The sequence below is a fragment of the Numida meleagris genome, chromosome 1 (assembly GCF_002078875.1).
Source record: "Numida meleagris isolate 19003 breed g44 Domestic line chromosome 1, NumMel1.0, whole genome shotgun sequence".
Taxonomy (NCBI): Eukaryota; Metazoa; Chordata; class Aves; order Galliformes; family Numididae; genus Numida; species Numida meleagris.
Genome location: NC_034409.1, coordinates 80,228,979 through 80,250,906, shown reverse-complemented (window position 1 = coordinate 80,250,906; position 21,928 = coordinate 80,228,979). Strand labels below are relative to the sequence as shown.

Below are 21,928 nucleotides of genomic sequence, written 5' to 3'. Positions count from 1 at the left end.
CAAGCGGACAAAGTCTTGTACATGTGCAGTACTGAACTTTTTGATGATGCATACAGTGAGGTTTGCTGAGAGCATTATGCTCTTACAGATCTCCATAGGAAAGAGCTCTTCCAAGCAGTACATACAGATGGTGTTGTTGAAGGCAATACATACTGATGGCATGGTATGTGCTTGTATTATGCAGTGGTCACTCACACTAATACAGGTCTCTGCAGCCAAAGCCCATGGTTAAACTTTGCCTAGGTCATGCTTTCAATCACTGTCTCCTTGTTACAATGTCTTCTGCAGTGACTGTTACAGACCACCCTCAGAAAATGCTCCAAAATCCCCACATGGGAGGAAGCCTCTCAGCCATAAACGGTAGCTAAATTTTTAGTTTAGGAAGTCTCAAATAGCAGACTCTTGGACAGAGCAGACAGACAATGAAATTTAAATGGCAGCTGTTTGCTGTAGCTCCCAGCTGTGCTCTGCAGCACCACTAGTGTCATGTCTTTACACTGGGATCAAGTAGGCTGAACTTTTCAGATAGATATAAGCTTGCAGAGTATCAGCTGGGATTTACAGCTCCAAGGAGCGTCACTCTAAAGGTAGTGGTACTGACTCAGTGGTATAGATGACTGCAGAAAGAAATGGGACTGGGAAGGTTCAGCAGGTCAGAGGGATCAGATTAGTTAAACATTTCTTGAGTGCTGCATAATAGGTGCATTAATACTGGATTACTAGTGGCAGTTCAGCAGTCACTTCCAATCTCTGCAGCAGCTCCATGGAGTCTAGCACGGTGAAGTTACAGAATAACTGCAGAGGCACATGAGAGCTGCCAAGAAAAGTCAGACCTAATATTAATTTACTGTACTTCTCTAGCTGTGGCCAGCACCAATTGCTTCTATAGGCAGATGTGGCATAAACTGCCTCTCTATAGCTAGGTGCCATCCCTGTCCTCTGCCACTCTGAATTTGATTTAACAGCTAAAGTGTGATGTATTATCTCTTTCAATACTAATTATAACCAAGGCTTTATGTGGCATATATATAAATACACAATATCTGATTAACTAAGTGTCAACAGCTTTCCCAACTCCAACCAACTGTACCATGTCTGAAAAGATTACTAATGAATTGGACATCGTTGCCTGAAATATCTTTCTTTACTCGTGTTCATCACAGAGAGAACAAAAGCTTCTGATAGCCCTACATTATGCTGTTGCTTATTGTATATAGCGTATTGTATGTGCATATGAACAGATGGCACGGTACCACAGACCTTGCTATTTTACTCTTTCCTGACAAAAACACAAACAATGTTTTCAATTGTTTTTTTTTGTATGAAAGAATTCCCAGGCTTTGTTGCTTTCTCTGAATTCCCCTTAAATCTACAAATGTTCTTTGTGAAACAGGGTGACAAACACTATATACATTAGTCCAGAAAAGGCTGTACTTGTCATGTATTTCCAGGCATTATTTCTTCTGTTTTTCTCTTCATTCCAGCCCTTATACACATTAACATCTTTGTTTTTCAAATGTAGGCACCCAATGATCATGGGTGACTGCAATGATTTGCAGATCCGTTGTAGACTTGAAAGGTGTCCTTTTCGTAAAAGCACAGCACAAATACATTCAGCCACACAGTTGTCTGTGAGATTGGGCAGTGGCCAAGAGAACCAAAGAAATGGAAGTAGTGGCAGGAGGCCTACAAGTCAATGGTTGACATGAAGACAGCTACTGGAGTTGGCTGTGTGGGTTGGTTCCACCTCCATATCTGGACCCTCTGAAACCCCAACTCATGCAAGCTCAGCTTGAACACATCTCTAAGGACAGTGTATTTCTTAAGATTACATTAACGTTGCAAACATAAAGGAGGACTTCCTCATTTCCTAGCTTTTCTCTCTGTTGGTATTGAATGTTTTTCAGGCAGAAAATAGAGGATATGGTTAATGATAATGTATGGAGAAAAATTAAGGAATAGAGAGTGCTGCTAGCTTTTCTCTGAAGGAGAATTTGGTTTTGCAGGCTAGTAGAAGTGTGGTTTTCCTCCTACTCCTGCATTCCCAACTGGAGGATACCTTTGCATATCCTTGAGCTTTAATACCCTATACCATATAAAGAGCCTTGGGTTTATCATCTCCAACTGTGAATATGTGGTCTGTGGAAATGGCTGCTTCTTCCTTTCTGTGGCCTTTGTTAACATCACTGTCAGCATGCAACATTGGACCAGAGCTGAAAATCTCAGCTGAGGTCCTGGCAGCCAAGAGCCCATGCTGGACACCTGCCCTTTGCAGGGCTGCAGAGTATTCAGGGAAAGAACTACAGAAACATGGACAAGGACAAGAGATGCAAAGGAAAATGCTGTTCCAATGACAGGAGCATTGAGACTCAAGGCTTCATGTAAATAAGCTTTAGATAGAGGTCATAAGGTCCCAATTAGCCAGTGTTCAAATGACCACATGCTTTCCAACTGTACCTTAAGGCAATACCAAATGAGTCCTCTTTCCATTATGAAAGAAAACAGATACTATTCAACCTCTTCATTTTCCCCCAGCAAGACACACTAATTGGGAATGCTATTAATGATGACTGGACATTACCTGTAACCTACAGGGGTTAATGAAGAAGAAAATTTCTCTAACATTTGGAAGAGCATCCCAATCCCTATGTTAAAGTTGTGCAGTGCTGTAGAACTATAACTGAAAATACATTTCATGTACAGAGAAAGGGATGGGAGGGCAGGAGTGAGAGCTGTGGCCAGTCTGCAGTAGCATTCCCCAGTGCTGCTGACTTTGGCAGAACTGTCTTAGCAGCTGTGAAAAATGTTTCAAAAACCTTACTAGATAACCGATGGAATAGATGGAAAATGGGATAAAAGTAATTAGAATTGAGGCAGTGAAAAGTACTTTTAAAATACCCTCTGTGGTTCTTAAGGGATTTGAGAACCTGTTGATTTGGGAATGATGCAAACCTCTAAGAAGGAGGAGGATGACTTGAATGCAAGCTTGTGTGAATGAAGTCCATGACTGCCCAGCATTTTGATGAATTTTAATACTTCATCCCCACATTCTGTCTGGGGTTAGGCATAAAACAGTATATATTCTAGCCCTGACAGCCTCTATTGCCTATCCCAAAATTTCTCTTCCAAGCTCCTGTTCTTCCTCCCTCCCTACCTCTATCTTTTACAGCCTGTTTGGAAACACCACTCACCACTGGCAGCTGCAGCAACAGGGCTAAAATATAAACCTCACCAATTTAAGTAAGGCTAGGATTTCACCTGTTATTTTAGCATCAGTGTTGTAAGAGATTCAGAGTAATCTTCAGTCATCAATGCTGAAACAAGAGAGAAGCCATTGGAGATCCAGCCCTGGGCTGGAGTCTGCCATGCCGCACTTCAGAAAGAAATGCGAGTTGAGGAAGTCTGTGGTCTTAATCTCAGATCAGCTTGCAGATGATCTATTTGTTTCTTCCACTGTGAGGTGCTCAGTGCACTACTGTAATACAAAAGAGGGGTAGCTAGCAGGGTGAGGGAGGTGATTGTCCCCCTCTACTCTGCTCTCCTGAGGCTCCATCTTGAGTACTGCATTCATGCCTGGGGCCTCCAGTACAAGAAGTATATAGAGCTGTTGGAGCAGATCCAGAGGAGGGCCACAGAGATTATCAGAGGGCACTTTGGCTGTGAAGAAAGGCTGAAAAAGCTGGACTAGTTCAGCCTGGAGAAGAGAAGGCTCTGAGGAGACCTCACTGTGGCCCTTCCAGTACTTGAGGGGAGCTTATAAACAAGATGGAGACCAACATTTTACATGGTCTGGTAGTGAAAGGACAAGGAGAAATGGCTTTAAACTAAAAGAGAGGAGATTTAAGTTAGAAGTTAAGAGGAAATTATTTGCTCAGAGTGTGGTGAGGCACTGGCATGGGCTGCCCAGAGAAGCTGTGGATGTCCTGTCCCTGGAGGCATTCAAGGCTGGGTTGGATGGGATCCTGGGCAGCCTGATCTAGTTACTGGCAACCCTGCCCATGGGAGGGTGTTGGAACTGGATGATAGGAAGGGGAAATGGTTTTAAACTAAAGGAAGGAAGATTTATATTAGATGTCAGGGGAAAGCTTTTCACTGAGAGAGTGGTGAGGTGCTGGAACAGATTTCCCAGACAGGTTGTGCATGCCCCATCCCTGGAGGTGTTTAAGGCCAAGTTGAATGGGGCCCTGGGCAATCTGATCTAGTATTTGATCTAGCTGTTGGAAATCCTTCCTGTGGCAGGGGGACTGGAACGTGGTGATCCTTGAGACTCCTTCCAACTCCAGCCATTCTGAGATTATATGATTCTGTGACTCTATGAACACTGGCCTTCTGCTTTCCCTTGTGGTCAGAAGAGGTGGAAACTTTGCTGCATTCACAGAGTGCTGCAGGTTGGCAAGTCAGTGGGACTGGTAAGGTCCTTCAGCAGTGTAAATGATTTTGGCACATCCTTAAGCTTTTATGTGTTTATAAAGGTAGTATTGCACAAACTCTTCCCTGCACAGCTGCCAGTTCTGTGTCTGGAGACCTAACAGTGCAGCCAAACACAGTGCAAGGCACAGGGACAAAACTTCACCTCCTGTCCATGATACAACCTCTCCTAACACACCTATGGCCCAGCAGCAAGGCACTGGGGAGAAACACAGAGCATTGCCACTGTAGGGCACCAGTGCTGTGAGTGAATGGCAGGATTTGGTCTCAAGAGATACTAACCCAGTACTGTTCGCTGCACTCTATAAAGACACACCGAATGAGAAATAAAATGTTTCTTTCTGCCTTAGGCTAGAAATCTTCACAGCTGAAGCCAAATGACTGAGAAAGATGGATGGAGTCACTGATTTCTACCTGAGGGAACAAGGAGAAAATTCCAGTCATTCCTGAATGATGTAGCATGGTTCTAGTCCTCATTTCTAGCAAAACAAGTACACGTGTTTCTGTCAAACAGAGGGCTTGAACCTTGCTACAGTTCAGGCTGCCTCCACGCAGAGCTTCTGAGTCCTGCCGGGCTCGAATTTTTCTGTGAAACTTGTTTTCATTAAAGATCCCTTTAATTTGTCAAAACCAAACATAACATACCAGTACCAGGAATTGTGGGATTTCCACATGAAAGTAGTAAGAGAAACCTTTGCATGCTTTTACAGTAGCAAGCATGTGAGGGTCAGGTACTCCCTGAAACGGCAGAAGACAACATATGTCCATGCCTTACAGCAGGGAAAATGAAATCCAGTAAGCTTAGCAAGGAAGACATTGGGCTGTTGGCTGGATGTTTCCCCTGATGCCTTGTGCTGGAGTTGTCTCATTTTGTATAAATTATTTATTATTTGTTGGGGCCAAGATGTGGAGCTTGGTCTCCCCCATTCCAGATGAGTGTCCTCACTACCAGACTACAGAATCAATCTTTTCCTCTGGCCTAATGAATATTTAATGACTTATGGAAGTGGAACAGCTCCAGTAGGAGAAGAAGAGCAAGAGAGACGTGTTCATTCACATGGATAGACCACAACACAACTCTGTGACCAGCATGCAGGACCTGAGCCAAGAACCTTTGCAGGGAAAAACATCAGCAAGAGGACCAAGGGAGACAACATGAGCACAGAATGGTGGGGTGCCATTGCCTCTGCTTGAGGGCAATTTCAGACTGGCTCAGACCTGGTCAAGGTTATGCCTCAGATAAGACTACACACACAAACCATACAAAGGAGCTTTAACTTTGCCAGTAATAACCAAGGTGAAACAGCTGCTCCATCATGTTGGGTGATGTAACCTGGCTGTGCCCCTACAAGGTGTCCCTGGCATTTGCAGCCACTCTGCTCCAAGAGACCGAATTCATTACCTTCCTAATTGATCTGTTATTGTGAAAAGCCAGTTAAACTGAAATGGCTACCATGGGGTAGACGCACTTGGTGCAGTGCTCATGTTGGAGGATAGAAAATCCCTCCTGTGAGAGTAAACCTGGGAGAAGATTGCTTTGCTGTGTTTCTTTGTTGTTGTTGTTGTTTTTGTGTTTGTTTTTTCTTTAAAGCTGCCATACTTAGACAAAAACAAGAATTAGTAATGCTAACTGCTGCCCCTTTCACAGAAAGAGATTTCTTAGGGCAGAAGAGGCAGTGATGCTGCGTGGCCTTTTGCTCTTAAGACAAGCTGGGTTCTCTCACATCACAACCCTTTGACATTGTCACAGGCACCCAAGGGAAGAGGTCTCCAACCAGGGAGGTTCAGGCCTTTGCAGGGTTAGATCGAAAAGTGCCCCATTACCCATCCACCTTGTCAGGATGGGTGCTATTATTCCTGCTCTTTCCAGCCATGGAGGGCTGTGATTAAGCGGTCCCATAGAAGGGATTTGGGTTTGAGAGGAAGGTTGCTCTGCACCAGCAATGACACTTCATGTTCTTTCCAGATGGGGATTTCCCCACAAGACTTCTTGGTTCACAATTTCTCTTCCTGCGTACAGGCTGTCACAACACATGTGAAGACCTCCTCCCATTGAAAAAAACAGCAAAGACTCCCAGTAACTTCAGTGGGAATAGCATTAATCCCAAACTGCCTCCCAGAGAGCTGTGAGTGTGTTTTGATGCCTGTTCTGCACAAAACACATTGGGATCCTACAGGTCTGCATATGGGAAATATTAACATCTTTGATGCAAAGAGCTGGTGTTGGTGACACTGCAACTGCTGGGGGCAGTTATAAACAAAATGGCTGAGGAAGGCCTGACAACAAGCATTAATTCATTTTAGCATCAAATTTGCAGAGCCTTGCTGTACAAAGATGGACTGAAACAAACTAATGATCTCTAAATGAAATTTCCCTTTCACTTCGGTATGAAATTGGAGGATGGCAAAGGGAAGAAAAAGAGACATTTTATTTCCTCTCCTTGATTGTAATTCCCTGCCTTCAGCTAGATCAATATCATTTCTGCTGGAGATGGAGGCTGCCTCTGGTTTCCATGGCAATCTGAGTTGTTGGAGGCTTGCAGGCTTCATGAATCCCCAATTTATCAGCCTTCCAGGGTTTAATAATGGAGACTAGCAGTCAGGCAGCTTATGAATGGCACATGTCTTTTGGACTGGGGGAAGGGAGGTGGGAGCGTGGCTTGTAGTAAGGGCTGCAGCAATTTGTTTTCCTGTCAGTGACAGCTGAAAGGGGAGGAGAACAAGGGGAGGAGCAGCACATTAATTCAGGATGCACCAAAGGAATTTCTAGACCTTTTTGCTGCAATTACAGAAAATTTCCTCTTCTGGCCTCTTTTCCCTTGCCAATATTGCTGAAGCAGGGGAGGAGAGGAACCTCACAGCCTGTCCCATGTGACAAGGTGGGTGGGAGCTGAAGACTGAGACCCAAAGGCTCCAGCACTGCATGTTTCCTTCCTCTCCTGAGCCCTCTTTATTTCAGGATCAGCAGTGCATGAATGCCAGCAGGCTGCCACTGTTTTGGGTTCATTTTTTTCCCCTACTGATCCTACCACAATTGCCAGGCTGATCAGCAGAGCTGTCACTCTCTGTGCATCTGCCAGGACTCTCCAAATGTGCACCTCCATCTCTGAAGTGCTGTAAGCTTCATTCCCTGAATTAATTACTTTTCTGGGATTGTTCTGGTTGTGCAGGAATCACTAGTAATCACTTCAGTCAGGCTACTTTTGGCTCACTTGCATATGATCAGCTCTGGGTATTTCCATTCCCTCTTATCTTTCCTCTGATTTCTCCCCTATGATCTCACAGGGCAACAACAGTAGAGATGTTAAAGAATAAATGGATGCATCTTGAGAAGACTCTGGTACTCTTTCCCTTCACATTCCCCATTTCTGAACCATTCTCCAGCATTTAATCCAACAAGTAGGAAAAGATCGGTGACACAAAAGAGAACTCTTGTATGACATGGGGACATCTTGTTTTTCAATGCATATGCCAAGAGCAGCTGCCAAGTGTTATATGCCACAGCTGGAAGCCAGTAAAAACCTCTGTATTCAAGCTGTTTGAATCACAAGGTATTTAATGAATTAGAAAGAGTTGCCTTTATGGTCCGCAGGACCTTTGTGAAATCTACACGGATAGTGAATGTGAAGAGCAAAGAACAATTGCCGGGTTATTTCTTCTCAGGTATTCCTGTTTCAGAGAGGTAAAGTAATGAATGCTGTTCTTCTGCCTGGCATCTTGTGATGGCTGGCTGGGAATATTTCTGAGATTGCTGCACTTCCAGTTTTGGCCTGAAATTAGGGCTCTGGGGAATTTCAGAAATCACAGGCCTTTTTGCTGAGCACCAGGGCCAAATTGCTGCACCTATGAAGGTGCTGCCGAAAGAGCCAAGGAGACTCAGCCTCCTGGGTATACCACAGGCTCTTGTGCAACCATACCCCAGCTCCTCATCTTGTGCTCTCTAAAATGCAAATAAAAGCCCTTGCTTTCCCACTGGGAGGCCACAAGAATTAAATATCTGCATGACTGTGAGTTAGGCCATTGTTACAGTGATGAAGATCAGATAAATACATTCCCGTCTTCCTGTAGAAATTTGGGAAGGTCACAATGGAGATGGCTCTTAAGTCTCACAAAGATCTGAGTGTGTCATAAATTTGTGATTTAGGCATTATATCCTACATAATAAGATCTTTAGAAGGAGTAGGCAAGGTAGGAGAGGTGAGGAAGTTGCACTCTATATTAAGAAGTGGATAGATTGCGAAGAGTTGCCTCTGAGAAACAGTCATGACCAGACTGAGAGCTTATGGGTTAAAATTAGGGACTGGACCAATACGTAACATATGGTGGTCAAGGTCTACTACATGCCGCTTGATCAAGGGGAGCCTGTTGATGAGGTCTTCTTGCTTTAGCACCAAGACACATTGCTCGCAGGCTCTCATACTGATGAGGGATTTCAACCATCCAGATGTCTGCTGGGAGAACAACACGGCAAGCTACAAGCAATCCAGGAGACTCCTGGGTTTTGTTAAGCATAAATTCCTGGTCCAGGTATTAGACAGACCAGCCAAAGGTGAAGCGTTACTGGACCTGGTACTCACCAATGCAGTGGAGATCATTAAAGAGGTTAAGATTGGAGGTAGTCTGGGCCATAGTGGCCATGCCATGGTCAAGTTTGTGATCCTGAGGAATGTGGGCCTGGCAAAGAGCAGAGTCAGGAGTAAAATTCTGGCTGCTTAAGGAATCGTTGGATGACATCTCCTGTGCAACTGTCCTTAGGGACGAAGGAGCAGAACAGAGCTGGCAGCTCCTTAAGGATACCTTTCTGAGAGCACAAGAGCTCTCCATCCCTCAGTGTAAGACATCAAGCAGAGGAGGCAGGAACCTGGCATGGCTGAGCAAGGATCTGCTGGCCAAACTGAGGGAAAAGAAGGAAATGTACAGGCAGTGGAAGCAAGGATGGGTGGCCAGGAAAGAATACAAGGACACGCAGAGATGGGATCAGGAAAGCCGATGGGCAGATGGCACTGAACATGGCAAGGAATGTGAAAAATAACAAGAAGGGGTTCTTTAGATAGGTGCATCAGAAGAAACAGGCAAAGGAGAGTATATCTCCTGTGATAAATGAGAAGGGAGATCTGGCTTCAACAGACATGGAGAAGGCTGAGGCACTAAACAAGTTATTTGCCTTGGTCTTCACTTGCAGCCATGCTTTCCACACCTCTCATGTGCACAAGTCTATGGGGTTGGACAACATGCATCCCAGAGTCCTGAAGGAACTGGCTGATGTGACTGCCAAGACACTTTCCGTCATATTTGAAAAGTCGTGGCTGTCAGATGAAGTCCCTGGTGACTCGAAAAAGGGAAACATCTCTCCCATTGCTAAGAAAGGGAGAAAGGAAGACCCAGAGAACTAAAGGCTCGTGAGTCTCACATCTATGCCTATGAGGATCGTGGAACAGATCCTCCTGGAGGAGATGTTAAGTCACATGTGAGTAAGAAGGTGAACTGAAACAGCCAGCATGGTTTCACCAAGGGCAGATCATGCCTAACCAATCTGGTGGCCTTCTACAATGGAGTGAGGGCATTAGTGGACAAAGGAAGCTCAACTGATGTCATCTGCATGGACTTGTGCAAGGCCTTTGATGAGTCTTGCACCACATCCTTGTCTCTAAATTGGAAGAATATGGATTTGAAGGCTGGACTATTCAGTAGATAAAAAGTTAGTTGGATGGTCACAGCCAGAGGGTTGTGGTCAATGGCTCTTTGTTCAAGTGGAGGCTGGTGACGAGTGGTGACCCCAGGGGTCCATCTTGGGACTGGTGCTCTTCAACATCTTTATCAATGACATAGACAGTGGGATTGAGTGTACCCTTTGCAAGTTTGCTGATGACACCGAGCTCAGTGGTGCAGTTGACACAATAGAAGGAAGGGATGCCATCCAGAGGAGCCAGGACAGGCTTGAAATTGGGCCCACATTAATCTAATGAGGTTCAACAAAGCCAAGTGCAAGGTATTGCACTTGGGGCAGGGCAATCCCAGATATGTGTACAAACTGGGAGAAGAGCTCCTTGAGAGCAGCCCTGCAGAGAAGGAGTTACGTGTCTTGGTGGATGAAAAGCTGGACATGAGCCAGCAGTGTGTGCTTGCAGCCCAGAAGGCCAACAGTATCCTGGGCAGCATCAAAAGAGGGGTAGCCAGCGGGGAGAGGGAGGGGGTTGTCCCCCTCTGCTCTGCCCTTGTGAGGTTCCATATGGTGTACTGCATCCAGGCCTGGGGCCCTCACCACAAGGAAAATGTGGAGCTGTTGGAGCAGATCCAGAGGAGAGCCGCAATGATGATGAAAGGGCTGGAGCACCTCTCCTATGAGGAAAGGTTGAGGGAATTTGGCTTGTTTAGCTTGGAAAAGAAAAGGCTCTGGGGAGGCCTTATTGCCAGCCATCTGCCTTCAAGGCACCCTCACACCAAAAAAGGCTCCTTTGCCTCCCCTTCAACTACTGTGTCACCTTTGGGCTGCATTTGCCTGTAGTTATGATGGCAGCTGAGAGAAAGCTATGACTGCCTGAAAAACCTAACCACTTTGGTACGCTTCTTCCCATTGTAGCTGACTGCAATGGCCCAGTCATAGGTGCTGCACGTGGGAAGTCCGGGCCCAGAGTGTTGGTGACGGGCCGTGATCGCACACCTGCCAGCAGCTGGCATGTCATTTGTCTCAGCCTTCAGATTTGGCTGCCTCCATGTGTGGGAAGGAAACAGCAGAAGAAGAAAGGACAGCCGCTCCTTTTCCAGTTCTCCAGGAAGAAGAAGTATTTGCAAACGTAGCTGTAACAGGGTTAACACCTCACATTTGCAAGGAGCATCTCCCTTTTTCTCTCCCCACCCTCATGCTGCACCACGCCCTTTTCTCTGGAGACCCCTCAGCTCCCGCCTTCCCGCCCAAGTTGAGTGTTTCCATGGCAACCCGGCAGCTGGTGTCTAGACACTGGGAGAGATGCTGGGCCATGGAGCTGCAGGCCCTTCGCAGCCCCTCCCTGAGCCTATCACCCACTCCTCCCTTCCCACCTCCCGCACGCACAAATGCCAATGCAGGGTGGGATTTCTGTGGTGCTGGGGAAGAAAGGGAGGGAGGGGAAATCCTTCAGCTGCTAGCTGGGCAGCCTGACAAAGCGCAGAGGCGGCAGGGGCGACAGATATGGGGCTGGCTGTTCTGTGAGGATTGAGCTGGAGCAGAAGGAGAAGGCTGCCAAGCTGGGCCCACAGCCATCAGCTGTGGCAGAAGTGGTTTTTGCTCTCACTGCTGGTACAACTGGGGTTGGCATACACGGGGCTGAAAAAGAGGTGATGTGGTGCAGGAGTGGGAGGTCCCAAATGCTGTGTGTTATGGCCATATTCACCTTTTTGTTCTAACTTTCACCCCCTCCCCAGCATGCCACGTGCCCCCTTTACCAGCAGTGTCTATGAACAGAACACATATTGCTCCCATTTCCCTGCTGCTTTGCCTGCCCCTTGGGTCTGCCCATAGCAGGCAAGGGATTCCTCAGGGTTTTGGGAAAAATCTCTCAAGCCATCTCCCTGGAGTGGGAACAGTCACTCCTCTGAGTTCCCCAGCTCTTCACTTCCCAGCATCAATCTGTCAGTCTGCAGAAACAGCAAGCGGGCAGGGCGTAGGATTTTAGCACTGTGTATGGTGCATAGCAGTGCTGACTGCAATGGGCTAACTTGGATCAGGAAGGGAGCTGTATAAGCAACAGCTCTGAACCCGAACTGCATCTTATTTCAGCAATTTCAGACCTACCGTAGTCTGCCTGGAAGCAGCTCCTGGCTGGCAAGAAGGACAGATGGATCGGGACAGATGAATCAAGCTGTGAAGCCTGGATCCAAATCTGGACCCAAATGTCATTAAAACTAGGAGATGCTTAGGTCACAGATTTCAAATGGGGCCTCCCAGTCTTCCTTACCTTCCAAAAAATGCCTCTCTCAGGGATAAACAAGGGCTGCTTATAACAGGGCAGCAAAACCCAGATTAATATTTGGAAGCAAAGAGGAGACCAGACAAGGTTTTCACTCCCGTTTCTGGCCAAGCTGTATCTGGCAGAGGGCAGAGAGAAAAAGGAGTGAGCATGGCAAATGGACCCACATTGTGGCCAATGCTTGAGGAAGAGCAGCTGTTGAGGAGAGATGGGCTATGCGTTAGCATGCAGACATGTTCAAGCCACACAGTCAATATCAGCAATAATTATGCAAACAGTGGGAAAACAGCAAAAGCAAAATTCCTGCATCTGTAGTAGAGTCCCAGAGTGTTTGTGCAATTTCTTTTATTTTGGCATCAGCTGTAGTAATTTGAAGATCTACAATGGAGCAGAAAGGAAAAGGAAAACAAAACCCAAGCCACCAGCCACAAAAGAAATGATCAGCAGAGAGGTTACTGCTACTGTGGTCATAAACTGATGTCTGCTCTGATTTAATTAATCTTGGCAAGTCAGATGGGAGCTGGGCAGGTCCCAAGAGACAGTATTTTACCCGGAAATCCACTCAACCTAATTTCACTAATGTAGGGCAGTGGGGAGACTTGGAGAGGAGCCTGCACGCTCAGCCATTAGAGCACAGCACAGGCAAAGACAGCTGGAGGTGCCACCATCCAGCCATGCTGTTGCCTGTGTGCCTGCTGCGGCTCCACAGCAGCCAGAGCTGCTTATGTTCAAGACGTTGGCTCTCCAGCAGAGCTCACAGGTACAATTCTCATCCTTTCCAGGAAATAAATGGAATGCTGAGGGGAAGAAGCTCTCTAAGACCTTGTTTCAACACAGATCTGTAGTTCATTTCTGTATCATTTCTCTCCCATGGACAAAGCACTTAAAATTCCATGTCAGGTACCAGCGGAACTCTGGGTGTGAGGCAGCTGTCAAGACAGAGCCCTTAAGTGGGGAAGCAAGCACACTTCAGCTTCTCCCACCAAACAACTCTATTCCTAAAGCACTTGCATGGTCACAGCCTGAGGTTTGTCCAAGGCTGCCCAAAAGGATTCTGCGTCCATTGACATTCATTGACACTTGCTGAACATTTCTGAAGTCCAAGTGGATGTGAGCGCAGTGAGGCAGTAGGTGGTGTGTTTCAACAGTGGCAACAGTGGCATTGGGGCACCTCTACTCATGCAGATCTTGATGAGTGCAGCATGCAGGCTCATGCCAAACCACCAACATACGCCTCCGATGTCATGGGCCAACGTGATAAAATATGAGCCGCTACTTTTGAAGCAGCCCTCATAAGTTAGGCTAATAGCCTTAAAAATGTCATGTTTATCTCCACTAGTTGGAAAGAGAGAGCAGAGTGAGATGAGCAGCTGATGATGTCTGTGCATAGATGCCGGGAGATGAATAGGGTCCCTATCCTTTCCTACTTCAACAGTCCCGTTTTGTGATGTCTCCCAGTGCATCTCTCTGCTGCCCTGGTCCAGGTCCGTAGGATCAGAGAGTCCTAGAATTGCTCAGGTTGGAAAAGACCTTCAGGATCATCAAGTCCAACCACAACCTAACCATACTTCCCTAACTCTAATAACCCACCGCTAAATCATGTCCCTGAGCACCACATCCAAACGGTTTTTGAACACATTCAGAGATGGTGACTCAACCACCTCCGTGGGGAGCCTATTCCAGTGCTTAACAACCCTTTCTGTAAAGAAGTTTTTCCTGATATCTAACCTAAACCTCCCCTGGCACAACTTGAGGCCATTTCCCCTTGTCTTGTAAATCCCCATCTTAAGGGATAAGTCAGTGGCACTTGTTTGTTCTCTCCCTTGAGGGTGGACATGGGCACTCTGATCTTGCTGGTTGAGGCCTCACAATGCTCGTGTGTTCAGAAGGGGCAGCTTTAGACAGGTGGAAATTTGACCACTTGGGATGTCATGCTGTTGTTCCTCAAGCAGGGTAAAGAACGTTTCACCTCAATGCCCTGAATTCTCACCTGCTTTTTTGTCACCTTTTACACCTAGTTCGACAAAGTGAAAAGTGAATGTGAAACGCCAAGGCTGTACAGGACTGGCTGTGTAACTGTACCCGTCCACTACAAACCAACAGGTGTGACAGCCCAGAGTTCAAGGCAGTGGGAAATCAAGCCTGGTATCTGGTAAAAAGCAGTGGAAGAGAGCTCCTCTGTGATCAATGAGATCCCCCAGGATAAGTCTATAATAATCTCCCCAGGGACATCTAGCAGCCTTTGCTGGGATGCTGAAAACTAGGTTGGAGAAAACCCCAGAGAACATACTGCAGAAATAGCCTGCATCAAACAAACTGGTGAAGGGTGAGTCAGGCAAACTGTCTCGTCTCTCCTTGTGAATCATAAACTGCTATTAACTGGCCCTGATGTCAGTAGGGTTGTGTTGCAATGCTCCCATTGCTCAAGGAGAACCCTCTTCTTTTCACTACTATGATTTAGCAGCTCCACAGCTTGAACTTCATTTCTTTATGCTGAATTGTTTATCCTTTGTGATGTTACCTTTTGCTGAAGCTCATTACTGAATAATAACACCAGGTTCCTTCTTTTCCCTTGTCTTAAAGATCAATGGAATTATGCTAAAGCTGCTAGGAAGTGAGCCATAGCTTAGTGGCAGCAAAGTGCACCTGTGTGTATGGTATTTTCCCTCATTGCTTCAAAACTGTGCAAAATTAAAAGGAGAGTGGCTGGCTGAATTTGGCTTGATAGTTCTTGTTAGAAAGATAGAGCTCTTAGTTATATTTGGGCCATTAACAAAAGGTGAAAAGTGACTTGAGGTTGTGTTCAGAATATGTTTTTTTTCTGATTCCTTTCTGTTCTGCACAAGACTTGAATATGTAATGAAGTGACTTCATAGCCTTTCTGCTGCTCTCTGACCTCAGAGTCAATGCAGGCTATTTCAGCACGGCAGAAATCAGTGCAATGTCTGCCTACTGCCAACTGCCCCCAGAGAAGAATAAGGGGGACAGCAAGGCTTCTCTGCAGTGAGGCAATTCCTCTTCCAGCCAAGGCCCTCTAGGTGCCACAGACACTCCCTGGAAATCAGATTTGCCACTGTGGTGAGCCAACAGGGACAGTATCATGGCAGAAGATCTTGTTAATGCATATCCTAAGAGCAAGACTAGCACAGGAAACACCGTGAGTCATCCCACATCATTCCCTCACTTTGAATGCAACCAGAATTCCTGCTCACGTCACTAGGACAACTGTCAAAAGCCTGCTACTATAGGCTCCTACTTCTGTAGAAGCAGGACCCTAGTTTTAACTGCTGTCTCAGTGGGGGCATCTGTGCAACTTAATGGTTTGTATGGCTTGGCCAAAGCTCTTAGTTCGGACGGCAGGAACTCAGGACCTCCCAGTGTCTGTCCCTGTGCTTGTTGCATTATGTGCCCTTCTGTTATGCTGTCTTGAGAAGGCTGTGAGGCCTCTTGGATGAAATCTGTGTGCATTTTCACTAAGAAGACACAAAATGTTTTAAACACGTGTTTAAAGCATGAAATGTTGTGGCTGGGGCTTGTGTTCCTTAGGCTATGTTACCCATCCTTTGCTGATCTTCCATTTATCTTGCATTGACATATGGAAAAGCAGACCTTTTGTCTTACTAGGATCTAGCCCAGCAAAGCTGCTGGCTAACGACATTGTTTTGGCCTACACTGAGATGTAGATGGCCATGCATACTCTCAGCTCCATAATTCAACATGTGTTTTGCTACGAATGCCTTGGAGAAGAGCAGGATTAAAGGGATTCCCTGCCCTCTTTGGGAATTGTGATTGAATCATTCAGGAACATTAACCAAACTAAAGCAAGTTGGTCCGCTTTGCAATCCAACCCATTTTTACATCCCATTTTTATCAATAGTCTATTATGTCTTCACTTCATGGTTGTAGCTGTACTATATATAGAAAGAGTCTTTAAGAAGCACTCTGTTTTGCTGCTCAGTATCAGGGGAAAGCAAGTGCTTAGAAGCTTTTATGGGCAGGCAAGTGCAGGATCTCAGACCATGGTATTGAGTGATGGGGATGTTCTCAAAGAATTTTTCTTACTGGTAAATCAACATCTGAAGTTCGCTAAGACAATAAATGTTTGAAGTTCCAAAAGCAAAGCAGCTGATGATGTTGATTCAGGGTGGGATGTTAGACCTTAGAGGTGATGCTCATGGAAATGGTGCATAGAAAGGCATATAAAAGAGAGGCTAAGGGGCTGAGGGAGAGAGGGGTGTGAGAATTGCAGCACCTGCTGCCAGTGCTGGAAGCAAATACAAGTCTGCCATCTGATGGCATCGAATGGACCAGGCAAAAATGCATAATCGGCTTCAGTCAGGAATGGCTCGCATCCCATTTAGCTTTCTGCTAGCAATAAACATGGGTGTGAGGATGCTAACCTTCATAAACTAAACATTGTCATGTGGACATCTGTATTGTTAAGCTGACACCGTGGGCTCTGGTGTGTTTTTTGAATATACCAATTAGCTTTGCCCCAGATAGCTCTCAGACACATCCTCTCTTGTTCTGGAGAGCAAGGATTTAGCCATATGAGTTGCGTGGTGCCAGGTAGCTCCAGGGCCAGAGAACAGTCCCTGGCCCATTTTATTTGCTAATGTAACACAACATAATAGCCCATCACAGAAGCCAGGAACTTCTTTGTTCAAGGGGACCCCTGAGTCCACCAGGGATACATCAATAATGTGGAGGTGTATCAAGCACCAGCACTGTGTGCCCCATCTTGCACCACCCAGCCCTTTGTCACTTCTTTTCTCCACTGTTTATCCCAGATCTGGAGTGATGCTCCTTGCTTGACGTCTCCACAGTGTTAGTGCATACGTGTAGGTGGGTTGAGGAGTAGTAAGTGTGAAATGGGGAGAACTGGAGATAGAGCAGACCAACCACTCCAGTACACTAAGACCCTTTGCATTATCCTGCAGCCCTTGGGTGAACCACTGCCTTGTTCCTCCTCACTTCCTCTGCCTTCCCCTCAATGCTGGTTCCCTGTTGTTTTTTTTTTACTGTGAGATTGCAGACCCAGCCTCCATTTGTACTCACTTTTTCCCCTAGGCAGCTCTGCCATTGAAAGGAGAGCCCAGAAAACTGGAGAGAAGGACAGCCTCCTGTCCAAAGGCTCCCATTTGTTATTTCTCTTTGGTGTAAGAGAAGTCTGAATTACAGGTTACAATTCTTTTTCCCTCTTTCAAGCTTCTTGGAAGTTCAGTAGCAGTAATTAGAGGCGAGAAATTCAGTGGTCATTGGCACAGCCAGTGGGTGTGATAAAAGGATAATTCAGACATTAGATCTAGCTGGTTTCACCCCACAAGCCAAGAGCTTCATCAGTGCATGTGGTGAAATGAATAAGAGTTGCCTGACACATCAGCAGGAGGCTGGGCTTAGGGCTCTAGGCAGCTCCTCCCCGTTGCACCTGGTTTCTGGTAGGGCTGGAGAAATCATGTGAGAGCCAAGCACTTGTGTGCTGGGATGAACCTGGGCATCTTCTTCCCATGCCACAGAAATGGCAGAAACTTTGAGACCTGGGTCACCCTGGGGAGGGAGAAACCCAAAGCTGTTCAGTTTATCATGCAATGGCTGTGTGCATGCGCAGGGTGCTCTAGATTGTGGCTGACTAACCCTGAACCATCTCTTTCCCCACTAGATGCTGTAGAAGAAACCAAACCTACTGAAAGTGCCCAGCAGGAAGAGGTGAAAGAAGAAGAGAGCAAGGCGGACCAAGAAAATGCCTGAACATTAAGAAATGACTCCCCGTTGCCCCTCCCTCCCTCCCCCTATCCTCTATCCTTCCTTCCCACCCCAATCTTATTCTCCCCCCTTCCTGCTCGCATCTGTGAGCCTGTCCGTCCCTCTCCCATTCCCACTTAAACCCTTTTTCTCTCTGTGTGGCAAACATTTAAAGAAAAAAAAAAAAAGCAGGAAAAATCCCAGTCAAACAGTGTGGCTTAAACATTTCTTTGTTTCTTGGTGTTGTTATGGCGAGTTTTTTGGTAATGATGATCCAATCATTTTGGGAAAATTCTTGCACTGTATCAGAGTTCTTTGATCTGGCGCGTGCGTGTGTCTGTCTGCCCACCGCGAGCGCTCTCTCTCTCTCTCTCTCTCTCCTCTCTCTCTCCTCCAAGTGTGTGTGTGCAATGTTCCGTTCATCCGAGGAGTCCAGACTTACCGAGTGAGTTAAAACAAAAGCAAAGCAGGAAAAAAAGAATAGTAATCCTTTTCTTCCTTTTTCAATGTGATGGAATGAACGAAAGAAAAAATACCAAACAAAACAAATGAACAAACAATAGTACTAAATCCCATTTTCTTTTCAGAACTAGAACAACAAAAAAATGTGCCAATTAGCATAATGCTTGGCTCCAGGCTCCTTTTTCAAACTGAACAATAATTATAATAAATGAGAATAATGATCATTAACATCACCGTGTCGCATTTCTATGCTGCTGTACGTCCTGCTGGCCTCTATGTGCAGACCACTCTTTGGAGGCCTGCTTGCGGCGCGGCCCCACTCTGTTCTTCAGCCACTGCTCTGCCATCGGTCAGCAGCCAAGCGCTCTCCTTGGCATCACTCAGGGGATTTTCAAGGGAAGCAGGCTTGGATTTTGAGTGAGGCATCAGCACTGAGCGAGGCATTAGCTTAAGAAATAAAAGTAGCAAAATTGGTCTGGGGAAAGAACAAAAGAAGTGTATCTCTAGGAGTCCTCTAGGTCCTGTTTTAGGGGAGAACCGTGACCTCAGAGGAGTGATCCCAGGCAGCCTCATGAGTGCCATCTGAGAGACCAGCTTTGGTCCATGTGAAGCTCTGAGCCCTGCCAAGGAATGCACTGAGGGTCAGGAAGGGCCAGGTCCTCGCTGGTGCTTGCCTCCCTGGGATGGAGATGAAGTTGTTGAGTGATGTGGCATTGTTCTCCAAAGATGTTCTGTTTGGCAAAATGTATTGGGCCAATGCATTAAGTGCATAGGCACATGGTCAGGGCAAGGTCTGGTGGTGTCAGAGCCAGCCAACAGCACTTGGAGAAATTTTTGTCCCTTGCTGCCTGGCAAAACCTAGGTTTAGTCACCCAGCCTGGGCTTCAGCTGTCATTTATGGACACCTCCTGCAACCTGCTTAAGCACAGCTGAGGCTGGGCTTGGCAGCTGAGCACCGTTGCATGTACCTCCTGGCCACTGACCATGGGGTGCACCATTGTCCCCAGCCAAGCGCCCACCAGACTTGGCCTTCCATGGTGGAGGACAGGTAGCCCAGAGGCCAAATGGCTGCTGGGATTGCCATACAATGCTGTTGGCAGGACCAGGATTAAATTGGCCTAGAAGTAGTAGCACCAAAAAATGGGTCTGCTGACAGCCCCAAAGTCTGGCTAATTTCTGCTTCCTTTGTTCTCCTCCATCTCTTTGTTGGAAATAGGGAGAAAAGATGAACTGTATATCTCCTCAGAGCGAATCCCTTTGAACTGCTGACTGGAAGTGCCATCAAAATGTGTAGGGATTCATTTCCATGCGCTTTCCGGCCTTGTGTGGAAATAAGAGAGAGAGAGAGTGGGAGGATTGAAAAAAGAGAGGGAAAGAGAGAGTGGGAGAGAGATTGGACAGAGGTTTTTTAAAACAGGGATTAGAGAGAGGAAGGGAAAAAAGATTTTAGTGTGGATAGATGGATGATAGGGAGAGAGAGGGGAGTATAGCTAGAGTAAGAAAGGTTAGAATGAAAAAGGTGAGAGAGAGACAGGAAGAAATTAGGTAACATGGAGCAATAGGTGATTGATAGCGATAGTGAAATGTAGCTAGCTGAAGTAGATTAGACAGACTCAATAGGTAGAAAGATGGGCTGACTGACAGATAGGTATTGTGTCATACTTCATAAACGATATATATGCTAATATTCCCATGTCATGATGGGTAGTAAACCCTGAGACACCTTCCAGCCTGACCTCAACTCAGCAAATGTAGCGCGGACATCAGGCACTGCTTGGACCGTATGCCAGGTCTCACAAGCCTGCGGATGGGGTATGGGAGGGAGAGCGCTCTGATGGGCACGGGGTGCACCAGGAGAGGGGCAGAGTATGTGTGCTGTTCATAGCACACTGGGTGCCCGGCCAGGATGCTGCAGACACTCTGTGACTCTAGCACTGCATGGAGAGGAGCAAAGTTCAGCTCTCAGGAGTGCAGGAGAGGTGTTCAGGAGGAGGCAGGAAGGAGAAAGCATGGCTTTTGTTTGACCACATCTCTTGTCATGACCATTTAGAAGGGTTTTCTTAAGGGTTGCGTGTCTGCAAGGACCGCTTGGTATCCCTGCTCTTCTGACTTCAGACCCCAAACCTTCCCTCTTCCCTCCATTTTATTATTACTCTTTTTCACTTTACCAGCAAAAGAAAACAACCTCTTATGTCTTCCTGGACATAGACCTTCCTCCCTCCTTGATAAACAGAAACATTTTCTCCCACTTGGGGATGTTTTATCTTTGCATTTCGCATGTTGCTTCCCCCTTGGCTGATGGCTGGGGCATCGCGTGTGTTTTGCCACCGTTTGTAAGAACATACTTTGCCATGTTGCTTAGAGAACAAAGGGTTGGGTTTTGTGTTTTCTTTTCTCCCCCATGAAGAGAACGGGGTATGTGGTTACCAACTGCAAACCTACAAAAATTCAAATACTAATTCCTCTCCCTTGGTTCCAGTTTAAAATTTACTGGCTGTAACCAAGCACCCCCCTATCTTTCTTATTGTACCGTGTCCTGATCCTGCCAGAGAGTCAGGGCAAAGGGAGCGTGAGAGAGAGCGCACAGACAAACCCTGCCTTGAGCACGAGGTGGTTTCATGTGTAGTACACAAGATTTGTATAGGACGTTGGGCTGTCTGCAGGGTACAGGAAGAGAGCAGAGAAAAGCATTTGGATTTCTTTGCGTTGCCTCTTCAGCCAGATTTTAAAGGCTGAAAGGAAGCAGTTCAAAGGATGTAGCATGGGACGGAAACTGGAAGGAAAACAGGGGTATTTGGGGAATGATTTTTCTAGCAGGGTATCGAGTGAGCTGAGAGCAGCACAAAAGGCAGGAGGCCCCAGAAGTGAAGAGGGGAGCAGGGAGTATCCAGCAGCGTAGCTTGAGCTTTTCTACTGCTCCTAATGCAACAGCAGACTGTTCCTCTTTCCCTGAAGAGTGTATATCCTGCCTGAAGGTGTCTGTGGTTGTTGCTTTGTGTATGGAGAGGGAAGAGGATGACAAAGTGACTCCTACAGGGAAGATGGTGTGTGGCCTCATGCACAGAGCTGAGCCCAGTGCCTCTATAGTGAGATGTACTAGCAATCCACATCTGTACTGAATGCTCCTAACAGCTGTAGGCCGGCTCTTGACATTTCACCTCATCTAGATAAAGGCTTGGAAAACTGTAAAAAATCCAAACCTAACAGCCCACCCCCATCAATGCAATGAATCATTTGCTTGAATTTGGTCTGCTTTGCAATGCTTGTGGCATCCACGGACTTGATGCATTGATAGCATATAAAAAAACACAACACCTGGAAGCATTGCATCAGCCAAGAAGATCCTCTGT

The 21,928-nt window shown here is 46.4% G+C and overlaps 1 protein-coding gene across 1 annotated transcript in view; it reads left to right on the top strand.

Annotated features, from left to right (window-relative positions):
- GAP43 (growth associated protein 43) overlaps nt 1-18,644 on the top strand; it is a 54,247-nt gene extending 35,603 nt beyond the window's left edge. Inside the window, exon 3 of the mRNA XM_021398369.1 lies at nt 18,034-18,644. Within this exon, the coding sequence (XP_021254044.1) occupies nt 18,034-18,122 (89 nt within the window). The 3' untranslated portion in view covers nt 18,123-18,644. The remainder of the gene's footprint in view (nt 1-18,033) is intronic.